Source organism: Hippopotamus amphibius, chromosome 13 (genome assembly GCF_030028045.1).
Source record: "Hippopotamus amphibius kiboko isolate mHipAmp2 chromosome 13, mHipAmp2.hap2, whole genome shotgun sequence".
Taxonomy (NCBI): domain Eukaryota; kingdom Metazoa; phylum Chordata; class Mammalia; order Artiodactyla; family Hippopotamidae; genus Hippopotamus; species Hippopotamus amphibius.
In genome coordinates, this window is record NC_080198.1 from 66170373 (window position 1) to 66187447 (window position 17075).

Genomic DNA, 17075 nt, shown 5'->3' on the forward strand with positions numbered 1-17075 from the left:
AGAATATGTGGCGTATATATACAATGGAATATTACTCAGCTATAAAAAGGGATGAGATGGAGCTATATGTCATGAGGTGGATAGACCTAGAGTCTGTCATACAGAGTGAAGTAAGTCAGAAAGAGAAAGACAAGTATTGTATGCTAACTCACATATACGGAATCTAAAAACGGTACTGATGAACTCAGTGACAAGAATAAGGACACAGATGCAGAGAATAGACTGGAGAACTCGAGGTTTGGGGGGGGCGTGGGGTGAAGGGGAAGCTGAGATGAAGTGCGAGAGTAGCATAGACATATATATATTACCAACTGTAAAACAGATAGCCAGTGGGAAGTTGCTGTATAACAAAGGGAGTTCAACTCAAGGATGGATGATGCCTTAGAGAACTGGGACGGGGAGGGTGGGGGAGAGTCGAGGGAGGGAGGGAATACGGGGATATGTGTATAAAAACAGATGATTGAACTTGGTGTACCCCCCAAAAATAAGAAGTAAATAAATAAAATTAAAAAAAAAAAAAAGAACTAGTGAAGATACTTCATGACACTGAAAGTGCAAAGGTAAAATGTTGGAAACTGCTGCGAATGGAGTATGACATCTGCCAAGGCACAGAAAAGATGCTCATTCTGTGTTGTAAGTAGGATAAGCAGGTAAGGACTATACAAACTACCCTTTGATGAGTTTTTAAGAAAGAAATAAAACACTTTAATTCCCAATGTTTCTAATGTTTTAAATTGTATGTACAAAATATTAGTTTTACTACATTTTTCATTTTCCTATACACTTAAAATAAATAAGAGACTTTTTAATATTTTGATAAACATTTTTCAAGGTCACAAAACAAAGGTAATTCTCCCCGTTAATCTTAACAATCCTTAAGGTCACTTCTGCAGTGTTTCAGTTTGCATGGTCAATGTATGGTACCACACTATTGTGAAAAGCAAGTTTAGACTCTCAGCATGACTTCTACTCTGTTCCTAACAGAAAATACTACCTGCTACAAGTCAAGTCAACTCAGAAAGGAGGTTAGGAATAAATTCTAAGAATAACATATAAAATTTCAGTCTATACGATCATAAAAATTAAACTACTGCAACAGTAAATAAAGTGTATGTATCAACATATGTGTTTTGGCTGACCCTCATACATGTAATAACATCTTACAAAAATATGCCTAAAAAGAGGGCTCATAACCTATTAATGAAATCAACAGGTTATTAAGGAAATGTGGCTACTATTTCTGTTAAATGGAAGCTATCTTGTCACTAGGCTATTAAAATTACTTCTGCACCAGCACTGGAAGAAAGGAAAGTTAAAAAACAGCTATTATAACTTTTGTACAAAATTTTACATAAAAACAATAATAATGCAAGACACCTTCTTGCTCTTTTGCCTTTTCTCTCTTTGGCTGTGTCTGAATCCACAATATCTGCTCGAAGGCAGTCCAACGTCCCTGAAAATGAAAGATGTTCTCCGAAGTACATTCGGTAGCAGAGTGGCATTGCATCCTGTGACTGGATCCCTGTATGACTCAGAAGAGGTTTGAAAACAACCTAAAAGACATAATACATTTATATTACCTCAACTTACAATTCATCATTTACGGTGGCTTTCTTCTTACACTCTGTCTCAGTACATATTATTACTATAGTGTGAAGGGGGGCGGAAAGGCCTTGTATAATAAATACAGCTCTAATTTTACTTAAAACTTAACAGTATTTTTGAGCACCTACTACGTGCCACTAATCTTCAAATTAATCACAAGGACAAAGATTCCTTCATCCTGCTTAAGTGAAAGTACAAGGTAAGTAAAACTGTGAATTAGTTTAAGTCATTCTACTTCCTGCTTTTAAAAAAGGCTTGACTGTGTGCTGTGTTTCCAGAAAAATCTGCTATAAAAGGTTCACAGAAGAGTTTTTCAATTTCCGGTGTTAATATAAAAACATTTTGTATGATATTTTTAATATCGGATCTATTTTTAATTGGTATCACTTGGTGGCAAAAGTCATTTAACATTTTCTGACAGAGAAATTTCTTAACATCTCAAGTATCATATATGCTATGGAAATATTAATACATCATCTGGTTAAATCTCTAGTTACCTGAACTGCATAGTCACTAAGCGCTAACCCAAACAGAAGCAACTGTATGTGTTCAACAGTAGATCTCTATAATCATTCTGACTATTCATTCTCTGCTGCATGTTTCCTTTTCCTCCTTCCACATCCTAAATATAGGTGCTATCTATCCAGTGCTTTCCTTGACCCCCTTCTAACTCTCCACACATGCTCACTAAGTGATCTCTTCCTGAAGCTTAAAAAATCTGTCAAAATGGAAAAGTGCCATTTCTGCAATGAAACTCAAGTCTACATTTTCACTTGTCTCTACGTCATCTCATTTGTTTGTGCTTGGGAAGACAGGCTACTCTTGTGGAGGCCTGAAGGCCTAGAATGAAAGAATTCAAACAATTCACTCTACACTGGAAACTTAGGGAAGATTTTTCTCTCCCTTGTATATTTGTTTGGCATACGCTTTCTTGGGTTTACACTTTCTTAGATTTGCTCTTTCATCCTACTGGAAACACTCTTCCCTCTTCAACGTTCAAACCATCCTCCACCTTTCCTAATCTTTGTTATCTATTTATTCCCCTCAGTTAATCTTGGAAACCCACCAGGCATTTTGGTTCTTTTCTTTTCCACCCAGTTTATCATCCCGAATGGCTGCTTTGGCCATGCAGATAACTCATCCAATGCTTTAGTTCCAAAGATATGTGACTTCCTCCCCCCCCCCCCCCCCCCATAATCCTGCCTTAAATTCCTTTTCAGCAACTTTGAAGACTGTAAATTACATCTCATCACCTCATTTTTCTTGCTACATCTGCTTTGGATCAATCCTCTTCTACTTCTATAACTGAGCTGCTAAGGACATAAGAGGTTCTAAACAATTAGACCCTCAGTACTATCTGGCAATCCTTCTGGGGGTCTGTGATGAGCTCTCTTTGACATTCACTCCAACCTTTACATACATTTAAATCACCTTACACAGTTTTTTATTGTGTTACTTAAAGTCTCTGACAGATTTCAGAGTCATATATAAGATAGTATACGTGTCTCTAAAATTGTGTATTGGATGCTAATAAATACAAGGAATGTATACACAGGCCAAAACAGACATAAAAAAGAAAAATTTCTTCTCTCTCTTTTAAAAAAAGGTGAAAGAATCCCTAAAAACTACTCCAATGTATTAGAGACGTAAACCTCAAGAAAGTTTAACAGTGCCTGACACATTTCTTAACATAAATCACCTCCTACTGTGAGAGAAAATCGAGGCTATCAATTTGCAAACTTTACCTGTACAGTTATGAACTGTCCTTACTGCCTTCCCAAACATTCTCAGAGGAAAAAGTACTTTTCATGTCAAAGTATCTCTCTATAAACGACTCTAAATTCCAACACTTCTCATCCCTCTCTGAATCTTTATCAGTTTCCCCTCCCCCCCCCTTTTTTTTTTCGATCAGTACCTTCCTAATTCCTCCTAAGTAAAAAATATGCCCAAGTCTCTTTCATCCTGAAAAAAATAACACCTCTTAATACCCAAGTCCCACTCTCTCACTTGCCTTCTGGTCACTCAAACTAAAAAGTACATTTCAAAGGATTTTGTTCTCCACTCCCTACACTTAGTCAATTAAATAAGACCTCCACAATATTTCTCCTTTACCTTATCAAAGCCATAACCATCTAAGCTAAGAGCCTCATTACCACTTATACGAACTATTTCATTAACTCATCTTTTCACCTCTCGTTTCTCTACTTCAATCCATTTAACACACTGCTACCCATGTAACATTTCCACACGTACAGTTCCAGGCACTTTATTCCTCTACTCTAAAACCGTCAATGCCTCCCCACTGCTCACTCAGGTCTTCACACAGCACTAAAGACTATAGGAAATGATTAAATTTAAGTTTCTAGTCATGTTACTTAGCCAACCTCTATCTCCAAATAACAAAAATGTTGCTATATGAGACAACTAACTATATGCCACTCTTCAGTTTAATGAATATCCACAGATGCTTAATTTTTATCTATAATTAACCCATGTACTTTTTAAATGCTCCTCCTTTTTTCATGAAGGCTTTAGGCAGACAGGCAAGGAAAAAGATTTGCACTAGACTTCCATGGTGCACATGCTTGATGATTCCAGCTGCTAAGTACTGCCCAATACAAGGTCACTATAATTAGGGAAAAACAGACTGGCTCACCTGAGCATCAGCAAGCTGTACAGCAGGAAACCCTTGGTTGGCCTCTTCTACACCTGCCACATCATCCTGACTAGTGCTATGCTGAGAATGTGTCCCATCCAAAGTATTCTGGTCACTAGACAAGACAGTATTGAAATCTGAGGCTGAGGGTATTGTAGGAAGATTGGGTGCAACACCTAAAAAAGCAAGTGTTCAAAAATAAAATCTGAATTACTGGGAAATGAAAACAACAAAGGGGCACAACAAAGCAAACTTATGAAACCTGTATTATAATCATATTACCAGACCATTTCAATTGAGAAGGGAAAAAATACCATTTTCAGGTTATTTTACAGACATGATTTATTAATAAAAAATGAAATTAAACTATATTTTCAGAATATATCACTCATCCTCATACATGAAGTATGTATTAGAGCCAGTCACTCCAAAATATAAAACTTTAAGGCTGGGAGATCTTTGAATAGCATGTGATATTCCATCAGCTTTACACTGAAGAACAAAATTACAGACAGTAGCATGGCCACAAAAAGCAGCTGCAGCAGGGTAAAAGCCATTGGTGCCACAGAATCCCACATATAAATTTCTTCCCAACTAGGCTTTCCCAAGGCAGAACAAAAATGAAATGGCACTATTTCTTTCTTCTGTTCTCCCTTTATCCTTTAACTTGTCAGGCAAAGGACCTGTGATAGAGAGGAAATGTTCCTGTCTGGTTCTCTTGAAATTTAAACTCTATGCAGTAGTGAGACTAGCTCTAGAAAAGTGCTGAGAGCTGGTCAAAGCATCGTCCTTCTATCTTCTTCAACCAAGGGCTGATACTAAGAATTAGCATGTCTTAGCGCTCTTAGAGTCAGAATTAGGATCAGTTCCAGATTCAAGAGTGGTCCACGCACCAGCAAAAAAAAAAAAAAAAAGGACTAAGCAGTAATATAGCAACTACTTTTCATAATTTTTGTCTGAACAGAATTTACAAGTGATCCAAATAGCTGTTACACAGATTAATTTCAGCTGTCCTCAGTAACTAGGATCAAAGGCTACTTCACATATTCTTTTTGAAAATATATACACATTTTTACAATAAAATAATACATGCATCTAGTAAATCTGGAAAAATTAAAAAAAAAATAGAAAAGGATAGGAAAGAAAGAGTGGCTCCATTTATGTCACTGGAAATAGCCACCAATATTTCTTTGTGAATTTGTTGCCTGTTTTCCTGCTACTTATAAATACTCCTTTAAAATTAATAAATTTTCCTCACTTGTTTCCCTCCTTGAGGGCAAGAATCTTACTTTATTCTTTTTAGTACTCCTTTAGATTTAGTTAAATATTTAAGTAACTATAAAGAGTATATAAATGCTTATTATGCCTCAGAGGACTCTGGAAAAGCTGAAAATATTTTCTGTATTGTAGGTACATGATGTTGTAATTACACTTTGCATTTTTTCATTTACCTCCTTTTGGTGTTTTGAAAATTAAAAGACACAATAAATGGAAGTTTTAAACTCTTTAAATTATATATATTCTCACATTTGACATATTTGTCTTTCCACAAGAACACTGAGCGAATGCTTACAACTCTCTCAACTGCAGTATTATCAAAGGCATTTCATAAATGGGCCAATTTCAACTAAACAGTACTTAAACATTGGAGATTTTTTTAACCATCCTCTGAAAAACAGAATTTTAATGTAACTTTACATGTGCCCCCTTAGATAGTTAACTAAAATAACATGATAGCTCAATACCTGTTGGGAGACTATTGTGTCCTGATTTTGTAACAGGAGATTCTTGTACCACACTTCCTCGATTACCCACAGCATTTGACATCCAATTATAGAAACTCACAGATGATGGCTCAGATAACAAGGGGTGTTCAGATAACATATCCGTGGCCATTGTGTTTCCTGAAAATAAAGTTTTACTGAGTATAGTATTACTTATTTGCTAAGGAGCAGAAAATGTGATTTATGTAATGATTTTTGAAAAGTCAGGTTAAATTACCTGCCTTTTGCACATCTTTAAACTCCCTGCACAATGTTGGTATTTGGACATGAATAAATAATTAATTTATTGGATATTAATAAATAATTTATTGTTATTATAATGGGAACAAATTCACTGCTGGCTGGCCTCGACAGCATGCCACACCATGCCTAGGCTGACAGTAATAGCAAATGCTGCAATTTTAAAATGCAAGCCAAGGGCACGAGATACCAACAAGTTATAAGCAGAACAGTTTCCCAGAATACTTTTAAGGTATAATACAAAAGACTAGGTATGCAACCAGAGTTTACATCTAAATAAACTTAAGTCCTGTTTTTGTTTTTTTTAATCTCAGTGAAATAAACGTGTAATTATCAAAACTAAGGCTATACCTGTTCTCGTTAGGGAGCTACTTTTCACCGCTGTACTACTTCTTTGAGGGGTCCCTTCCAGGAGGTTGTGCAAGCTTGGGAAGCTTCCAGTCAGGTAGCTGAGCAGGCTCTCCTTCCTTGGACTCTCCTTAACTGGCCCTCCTGCACGTCCCACGTGCACTGGAGAATCTGTGGCAGTGTCGCCACTGGTATAGCTCAGAGAATGATACGGATGAATGCCCTGCAGAAGAAACAACACAGGGCTCTTTGTTACGCACATAAAAACGACTGCTGATAACCACAGCTACTCATTGTTTTTATTACTAGTTATTGTTCACATTAAAACCACTGTGTCTATCTGAACAGTTTGTGTCTACTACAATTGTGGTGGATCTCAAATGTATGTAATAATGTTTTGTAACTCTACAGTACAATACAAAGGACAGCATTTATTATCAGTCACTTAATTTTAACAATGATTAACACCCTTGAAAATCTGAAGAGGAAGCCTGTTGGCAAGATGTCTATTCCAAAATTCTTCATGCTATACTACCCTTCTTGGTACTCTGACAATAAATTTCTGTGTTAATACTTGATTCTCTGTAAACCTCTAATATGCCAAAAAGAATTTCCAGCAATTCTCTGAAGAAAAACAAAAAAATCAAAAATTACACAATTGTCCAATCTCTATCTGTTCTGTCACATCTAGGACTAGAATTCCAGATCAGTTCAAAACATTACAAAGAAAGATCATGCAGACAGAAAGATCCTGAAAAGCAGAGATCTGAAACAAAGCACTTTTAATTTCAATTCTTTGGACTTTTGTAATTCATAAACAAAGGAATATTCAAAAAAATTTCTGAGAGAGAACAGCATTAATAGCAAACACCTAAATATGATCAGAGCATCTGGAAAAACTGTAAACCAGGAAAAATTCTGAGACAGATTAAGGGGTTGGGAATTTAAAGTGTCCCAGCCTTATAACTATACTGCAGAAACAGAATAAGCCTTATAGCCCAAACTTAAAAATGTATATCAAAGTAAATGTTTTAATTAAAAGAGCAATACTTACACAAAATAAAACTTTCAAAAGCACAAAAGACTAGTCAATAAAAAGTATCTCCTGAGCTCCAGTCTACTAGATCCCTTCCCTGAGAAGTCCTCTTAACCATTTCTTATCTATCCTTCTATAAATAATTTGACTATATAAACATATATATATATATTTATCCTTTTTAACACAGAGATACATATTGTCCTATACTTTATTTTTACTTGAATCAGTGCACTCTGGTGATCATTCCACATCCACTTCTTTTTATTTATTTATTTACTTATTTATTTATTTATTTGTTTATTTATTTAATTGGCTGTGTTCGGTCTCCTTTTGCTGTGCGCGGGCTTTCTTTAGTTGCAGCGAGTGGGGTCTACTCTTCGTTGTGGTGCACGGGCTTCTCATTGCCGTGGCTTCTCTTGTTGTGGAGCACAGGCTCTAGGTGCATGGGCTTCAGTAGTTGCAGCACATGGGCTCAATAGTTGTGGCTCACGGGCTCTAAAACGCAGGCTCAATAGTTGTGGCACATGGGCTTAGCTGCTCCGCGGCATGTGGGATCTTTCTGGAGCAGGGATCAAACCCGTGTCCCTTGCATTGGCAGGCAGATTCTTAACCATTGCGCCACCTAGGAAGCCCCTCCACAGCCACTTCTGAGGTCTACTTTATCTTTCTGAAGTCTTCATAGTAGGCATCCACATGAGGGTGCACTAACTGACTGTTAGTCCTCAAATAGTCACTGATGTTGTTTCCATTATATTCCTACTATAAATGGTGCTGTAAAGCATGTTCTTGGAAATGCGTCCTTGAGCATTTAATTTCTTTAGAATCAATTCCTGGACATGGGTTAAAAGGCACTACATTTAAAATTTTACACTTAAAAATTGACAACTTGTTCTTCAAAGAGGTTATGCTAATTTACACTCCCACCCAGTGCTGTATGAAAGTGTCTGTTTTCTTACATCTTTACCAACATATACTATTAAACTTTCATATTTTTGAATCTGACAGGTGGAAATGGAATATCATTTTATTTTACATTTACATTTCTTTAATTATAAGAGAACACATTTTCATACTTGTATATGAATTTCTCTGTGAACTGCCTTTAACTATTTTCTGTTTGGTTGTGTCTTTTTAGTGATTAGGAAGAGATCTCTACATATTAGGAAATTAGCCCTTTGTTATATGTCTATTTTATTTACAATACTTTTTTTTCTGTGTAGAAATTTTATATTTTAATATAGTGAAAAATACAATTTACTTAATGGGTCCTTGGTATTAAGATTATACCCAGACTATCAAAGAAAGTTAAAATATTAACTATCTGCTGTTTTCAGTGCTCAGAAAAGGAAACTATCAAAAAAATAACTCACAACAACAACAACAAAGTTATTAAGTGCTTACTATGAGCCAGGTATTGTTCTAAGCATCTTTCATGTATCAACTCAATTATTTCTCACAGCAACCTTCTGAAGGAGGCTACTATTATAATCTCCATCTTTAACATATGAGGAAACTGACACAGTGCAGTTAAAAACATGCAGATGGCTAACAAACACATGAAAAGATGCTCAACATCACTAATCATTAGAGAAATGCAAGTCAAAGCCACAGTGAGGTAACACCTCACACCAGTCAGAATGGCCATCATCAAAAAATCTAGAAACAACAAATGCTGGAGAGGGCATGGAGAAAAGGGAACCCTCCTGCACTGTTGGTGGGAATGTAAATTAGTACAGCCACTACAGAAAACAGTATGGAGGTTCCTTAAAAAACTAAAGATAGAACTACCATATGACCCAGCAATCCCACTGCTGGGCATATACCCTGAGAAAACCATAATCCAAAAAGAAACATGTACCACAATGTTCACTGCAGCACTATTTACAATAGCCAGGACATGGAAGCAACCTAAATGCCCATCAACAGATGAATGGATAAAGATGTGGCACATATATACAATGGACTATTACTCAGGCATAAAAAGGAATGAAATTGAGTTATTTGTAGTGAGGTAGATGGACCTAGAGTCTGTCATACAGAGCAAAGTAAGACAGAAAGAGAAAAACAAATACCGTATGCTAACTCATATGTATGGAATCTAAAAAAATGGTACTGATGAACCCAGTGACAGGGCAAGAATAAAGATGCAGATGTAGAGAATGGACTTGAGGACATGCGGTGGGGGGTGAAGGGGAAACTGGGACAAAGTGAGGGTAGCGCTGACATATATACACTACCAAATGTAAAATAGGTAGCTAGTGGGAAGCTGCTGCATAACACAGGGAGATCAACTTTATGACTGGTGATGACTTAGAGGGCTGGGATAGGGAGAGTGGGAAGGAGTTGCAGGAGGGAGGGGATATGGGGATATATGTATAAATACAGCTGATTCACTTTGTTGTAAGCAGAAACTGGCACAACTGTGTAAAGCAATTATACTCCAATAAAGAGCTTAAAAAAAAAAAACTTATTTAGTCATAAAGCAACTAAGTGACAGGGGCAGGACTGAAACCAAGGCAGTCTAATTCCTGAGGTGGTAGTCAACCACTCTACAATCCATATTATCAAGCATTGGTTAAATTTCTTAAAAAAAATGTAAGTAAAATCATAAACTAGCCTAACTCAAACTGTATATTGATTATGCACTACCTATAAGATGTCTCATTAAAACTAATAACTATAAGCTGATCAACATTTCAACATTTTTTATTGAATAAAATATCCAAGAAATTGAAAAGAGAGCCCTAAGGCTTGGTAGTTAAAGTAGTGCTCGTTCAATCTTACTTACTGTTGATATAATTTTCAAAGAAATGTGTAAACTAAAAGTTACTAATCATGTTAATTTCAACATAAAAACACTACTTGAATATTTAGGGCAAATACCTACTATTTACATTTGAGATAAAAAAGCTTCTGTAAGTCTAAGTAACTCTAACCAAAGACAGCAATAATGTACCTTTATTTTTAATGCAGAGTCACTATGGGTATGAGTCTTAGAAAGTTTCCTCATTATCTCAGCTCCAGTTACAGGTCCAGAGCTACCAGGTGGAGGCCGGTTGGCTGTTCCCTCCAGCAGCATTGTGTGTTCACTGACTGTGGCTGAAACAGTTCAAAAGAATAAGTGGGCTATAGATTACCATATAATCTTAAAACATCAACTCAAATGTTCCTGGTGGTACAACTAAACTCAACTTTTCATATTTCTTGAAAAGTTAATTGTAGACTCTGCTATAATACTCACTCTTCTTTCTTTCATTCTTCAAACCCCAGTCTTCTTTAATGCTTTGAAAAAGCATTAAAGTATGCACGTATTTTTCTGAAATGCATTATCTACTGCCTGTGTTCTGGCACAGTCATTATAATGACAGAATTGTGGGCTGAATACATACCTCTAAATATTTTAGAAATTCAGAATCAAAACAGGCACCAGGTAAAATTCAAATCTTTAAAAGACTGGCATAGGAAGCATGATAAATAGACAAATACAAATATAAATCTCAAAAAGAAATTCACGTCACTCAAAACATTCTAGCCATACAAGGATGTCTATTGATTGTACTGGATAAATCAGGAGAAGAAATCTACTGTATTTCACAAAATTAAACTTAGAAGTCAAGTCTGTATAAAGATTCCAACATTATTACCATTTACTTGGACCAATACAAATCCTACTTGTATAATTAAGCCATGACATTTTCAAATTTGGGACAAAAATTATTAAAATTATCACAAGTATTAGGCTACCAAGTACATAATATCTAGCAAAAATATTTACAAAATTACCTGCATCGAATTCAAACTCTGCTCCATCAGCACTGGTATCACTTTGAAGACCTCCTCCACTGTCCAGCCCAAGCCCATCTTCATGTTCATGGTTCACAGCTGATTGAGGTTTCAGGGGCTGAGCTGGCCGATGTAAACGCACTCCTTTAAAGGCTGGTGTCACCACAATAAACTTCATCCACTGCCTTGCCAATGCAACTAAACCTTTCTTTAAAGTTACCAGAGCAGGAAGGCCATCACTCTGTAACGGCAATGATATGGTTAGGAGTCCTCTTACTATAACAACAATAGTCACTATTTAAGTGTTCTGCACACAATTATTATTCATTTAAATCTCATAACTCCCATTCAGAGATAAGGAAACTAGAATTTATATGTTGAGTAATTTGTCCAAGTTTACCCAAGAGAGTCACTGTTTCAAGCTGACTACAGAATGCAGTCTCGAAACACCATGTTGCATCTTTCTATCATAAACAACACAGCAGTACCAGGTAAATAAGAGACCAATCATGGGGTATAAAAGGGGGGTTCTCCTTAAGAAGCACTCAGTGCACTTTACCTGTTTTGATCAACTGAAGAATTAAATGTATTTTGTGTTACCTGGAATATTCATTAAGCAAAGAGGAAATGAAATTATTTCCTTCAAAGATTAGGTAACACCTCTATTTTAACATTAAAAACATAATAAATTACTATAGTTAAATGACAGACAGAAGGATTTGTAACTGCTTTGAAACAAATATATGATCAGTAACAATTACTAATTTAGAATACATTTTATTCCACATGGTGATGATTTTAAGCAAGAAAATTTGCCTACTGGAGGCTTAGCCTTAGGAGAAAATATCCAATTCCTCTCCCTCCCCTTTCCTGGAATTCCTTGTGTTAGCAGTAATGGCTTTGCCTGAAGAGAGCCATTTACTAGATGGCAGAATCACCGCGTTTACTTTCTGAGGAACATCAGGTCCCTTAGCCTGTCCTTTATCTTGTGTTTCTTCCTCTTACATGGAAACCATACCCTGGCAGAGCATCCATCCATGGGAAATGCCTGCCACTCTCTCTGTTCTAGTTTCTCTGCCTATGACTAGATGGGCAAGTTAAACTTGCACTGTGGACTTCCCAGTCTTCAATTCATGGGTGGGAGTAGAAGGCACTATATCAGCCTCAGGTCTAAGTACCTTTATGAAATCCATAATTTACTCCAGATTCTTTCATTAGAGATTATCAGGAGCTTGACTGGCCATTAATAATACTGATACAATGATTACTAATTTGGCTAAAGATTCCTGTGTATTCTCTATTGACCAGAAGCTTGGAGAGGAGAGGGAGATTCTCAAGCTCTAAGCCTCTAATCATGATGCGTTACCTTTCATAGTGCTTTTCTAATGCAGAGATAAATTGTATTTATTTGCACAGTTACATATTTCCACCTCAAAAATTAATTAGTCCTTATTTTTTTAAACATTTTTGTGAAATTTGACTCTAATGATTACTCTCTTGCTTAAAATTCTTTATAACTTTGGTTTCTAAAACTTTCTTTCCTTTCCTCCTACCTCTCCCTTTCCCTCCTCAGCACTCTGTGTACCTCTCTGCACCCTCTCCATGCACTTTAATTTTGGTATTCATCAGGGATCTATCCCTGGCCAGTTTCTCACTCAACATATCATCCCTAAAAGGCTCATCTATATCCACAGCTTCTAACACCTTCATGCTGGCAACTCCCAAACCATTCACCTGAGCCCAGTTTTGTCTGTAAGGCTGGATTTCTAACCACATTTCTCCTTCGGACTTCCCATACTCATCTCAAACCTTGTGGGTCAATGGCTACTCAACAGAACAGAGGCTTTTTAAACCTAACATATGATTCCAGTAACTTACCATTGTAGCATCATCAATGATGGAGTAATTTGCCTGGTGCAGGTAGTGATGTAGTATATTACACAGTAAACATGAAGGATTTTCTTGGAGAAAGCGGGCAACTTTTGTAAGTCTGTTGTATTTACTTCTTAAGGGAAAATGTACACTTTTATTCTGAAAAAAAGCAAAACAGATTCAGAATGATATAGCAAAGATACAACAAACAAACGATACCTAGAAATTTACAACTTGCAGGTCTGATGTTTTCCAACAATGATAAAAAGGGATCATTTTCAATAATAAACTTTGTATGATACCTCTAATGCTTCTGTCATTATGCATCCCATAACAGCACAAATTCTCAAGGTTCCCTCGGTTTCTAATTTGTTTAAGGATGACTTGAGTTGATCAATAGGAACAAGCCATGCACCAACAGCTGGAGTTGCAGTGCTTAAAAGGTTCAGCTGCCTTTTAAAATTAAAAAAAAAAAATTATAAAAACAAGTGTTAAGATTATAGCACAGGGAAATCAACTCGATGCTTGGTGATGACCTAGAGGGGTGGAATAGGGAGGGTTGGAGGGACGCTCAAGAGGGAGGGGATATGGGAATATATGTATAAATATAGCTGATTTACTTTTTGTGCGCAGAAACTAACACGACATTGTAAAGCAATTATACTCCAAATAAAGATCTGAAGGAAAAAAAAAAAAAAAAGATTTGTATTTCAAACAATCACCCATACCTACTGTACTTAGTGGCTATTTTATTTAGGCAAAATTACTTTTCCTTTTGACCACCAGATAAATTCTGAAATATAAGTAGGAAATGCAAAGAATAGATAATAGAAAAGAAAGAAAAATATAAAAGTCTGTTAGACAGTAAATGCTGGAGAGGGTTGGAGAAAAGGGAACACTCTTGCACTGCTGGTGGGAATGTAAATTGATACAGCCACTATGGAGAACAGGATGGAGGTTCCTTGCAAAACTAAAAATAGAACTACCATATGACCCAGCAATCCCACTGCTGGGCATATACCCAGAGAACACCATAATTCAAAAAGACACATGCACTCCAATGTTCACTGCAGCACTATTTACAACAGCCAGGACAGGGAAGCAACCTAAATGTCCATCAACAGAGGAATGGATAAAGAAGATGTGGTACATATATACAATGGAATATTACTCAGCTGTAAAAAGCAATGAAACTGGGACGTTTGTAGAGACATGGATGGACCCAGAGACTGTCATACAGAGTGAAGTGAGTCAGAAAGAGAAAAACAAATATCGTATATTAACACATATATGTGGACTATAGAAAAATGGTGCAAATCAACTGGTTTGCAAGGCTGAAGATGTAGAGACACAGATGCAGAGAACAAACATATGGACACCAAGTGGGGAAAGTGGGGAGGGTTGGGGGAGAATGAACTGGGAGATTGGGATACCAAATAGTACACTCTAAATATATGCAGTTTATTGTATGTTAACTGTATCTCAATAAAAGTTCTTAAAAAAAAAAGTCTGTTAGAGGTGAAAAGAGTCATGGCAGGGTGACATATAAAAATAAAACTAAAACCCTAGGAAAGGAAAAAGGTCAAACAAGCTGGGAGTAATGTCTACAGAAAGTATGAAGTACGAAAGATAGAAAAAAGTGGCAACTCTAATACTAGATATATCAGAAAAACAATTCAAAAAATACATGAAACAGAACTGTATGTTATTTAAAATAAAGAACCATCAAGAGATAGTAATGTATTTTTAAAACTTTTTACCTAGAAAATGCATGGGCAGGAGATCTCACATTGGTGGGAGCTGCAAAACTAAACCAGATTTCCTTGATGGTCAGCTTCATGCTACATGAATCTGGAGGTGGAGGCATTAGAGGTAGATCTTTTTTCAAATCATCAGATTCAACTCCTTCATCCTATATAAATAGAGTGCCAAAAACTTGTTAATGTATATTCCCTTATAACCACTAGCACAGTGTGTTTTAAGCACAAAACCTTTAAAGTTCTACAGATAACAACACCGTGATATAAAACAGGTAACATAAACCTTGCTCAACCTAACCCTTCTTCTGAGAAATACCTATGGGTCCTTGAAACTCCAAGGAGCATAGTCTGAAAAACACTGCTTTATAACAAACTATAAATCAGAGTTCTTAGAACTAAAGCATTTCTCTCAATCACTTCATTCAATCACATTTGCTTAGGGATACTGTTTTTTTTCCTAGATGAAGAGATTGAGATAAAGTTTTATGACTTGCCAGAGGTCATACAACTATTAAGTTGAAGAATGAGTGACAACATTAAGGTCTTCTGCTTCCTACTGCAATTTATTTTCCATTCTATTTTAACAGAATATTTCAAACTTCCAAATAAAGTGCCATAAGAAATACTGGGTTGGCCAAAAAGTTCATTCGGATTTTTCTGTCCCATCTTACGGAAAACCCAAACAAACTTTTTGCCAATACTATTCTAGCCCATGTTCAAATAAATAACACTCTACAATAAAAAAATTCTCAGTTATTTTGTATGCTAGTAATCTGAATCTGTATTGAGAAATAGGAATAATATTTTTTAAACATGTAATCACCACTCTTCAGAATGCAGGGAGGTAAGAAGCATAATATTAAAGAAAAAAAAAAGTCCATTGCCTGTTACATCTGTTTATAGGATTGTAATTCACTTTTAGATATTATTGGTCAAAAAAAAGAAAAAATTGGCATTTTCTTGTGTGATAATTAAGGAATGAAGAGGATCCACAAAATAGCTTTAAATTCTAAATGTTACAAGACAATGTGAACCACAGACCCTAGCAGTTTTAAAGTCAGCAGGCATTAAATATAAATCCACATTCCCTTATCTGCAATTCCAAAATCCACAACATTCTGAAAATCTAAATCTGTTTTTGTGCCATCAAAATCTGATATGAACTTAAAGGAGACTATCCCACTTGGTGTCTTTATTAATGTCATACTGCAGACATATTCAAATATTTCAAGATGTAGTGCTAGCTCAGATTCCGCTAGGAGTTTATGTAGCTTATGATACACACAACATATTACCTTTCTTTTATTTTTTATATTTTATTTTTTTATTGAAGTATAGTTGATGTATGATATTATACGTTACAGGTGTATAATACAGTGACTCAATTTTTAAAGGTTATATTCCATTTACAGTTATTATAAAATATTGACCATATTCCCTATGTTGTATACTGTATCCTTCTAGCTTATTTTATACATAATAGTTCGTACCTCTTAATCACTTATATGTGGAATCTAAAAAATCTAAAAAATACAACAAACCAGTGAATATAACAAAAATGAAGCAGACAAACAGATACCAGTGGGGAGAGGGGCAATATAAGGCTATGGCATATTACCTTTCTTCTAAAGAAAAAAAATCTGAATTCTCAAATACATCTAGCCCATGGTTTCAGACTGTGTGCTAGGCAGCTGAGTATATACAAATATACAGAAGACAGTCTAGAGGAACTTGAACTTTAAAAAAGGGAATCAGCAAGTAATTATAACATGTGAGGCAGAGTAATAATAACCTTGGTTTTAGACTGACTGAATTTTTGGTGTCTAGGGAACATCTAAATGAAGATATCTAAAAGGCCACTGGATACAGTCCTGAAGCTCAGGTAAAGGGTTGGTGCTGAAGGCATAACCGACGGGAAAGAGCAGTGTCATCAAATTATGGAGCTGGACTAGGAAATGAAACAAGTGAGAGAGTGGACAAACAGCAAG

The 17075-nt window shown here is 35.9% G+C and overlaps 1 protein-coding gene across 13 annotated transcripts in view; it reads right to left on the bottom strand.

Annotated features, from left to right (window-relative positions):
- The window catches only part of BLTP1 (bridge-like lipid transfer protein family member 1), a 191265-nt gene that overhangs the window by 77196 nt on the left and 96994 nt on the right, over positions 1-17075 (bottom strand). For all 13 annotated transcript variants that reach the window (XM_057704329.1, XM_057704334.1, XM_057704339.1 and 10 more), the window contains 9 exons: positions 15088-15239; positions 13630-13780; positions 13334-13486; positions 11456-11696; positions 10629-10771; positions 6637-6856; positions 6007-6165; positions 4262-4437; positions 1378-1553 (listed from right to left, as the gene is read on the bottom strand). In XM_057704329.1, the coding sequence (XP_057560312.1) occupies positions 1378-1553; positions 4262-4437; positions 6007-6165; positions 6637-6856; positions 10629-10771; positions 11456-11696; positions 13334-13486; positions 13630-13780; positions 15088-15239 (1571 nt within the window). The remainder of the gene's footprint in view (positions 1-1377; positions 1554-4261; positions 4438-6006; positions 6166-6636; positions 6857-10628; positions 10772-11455; positions 11697-13333; positions 13487-13629; positions 13781-15087; positions 15240-17075) is intronic.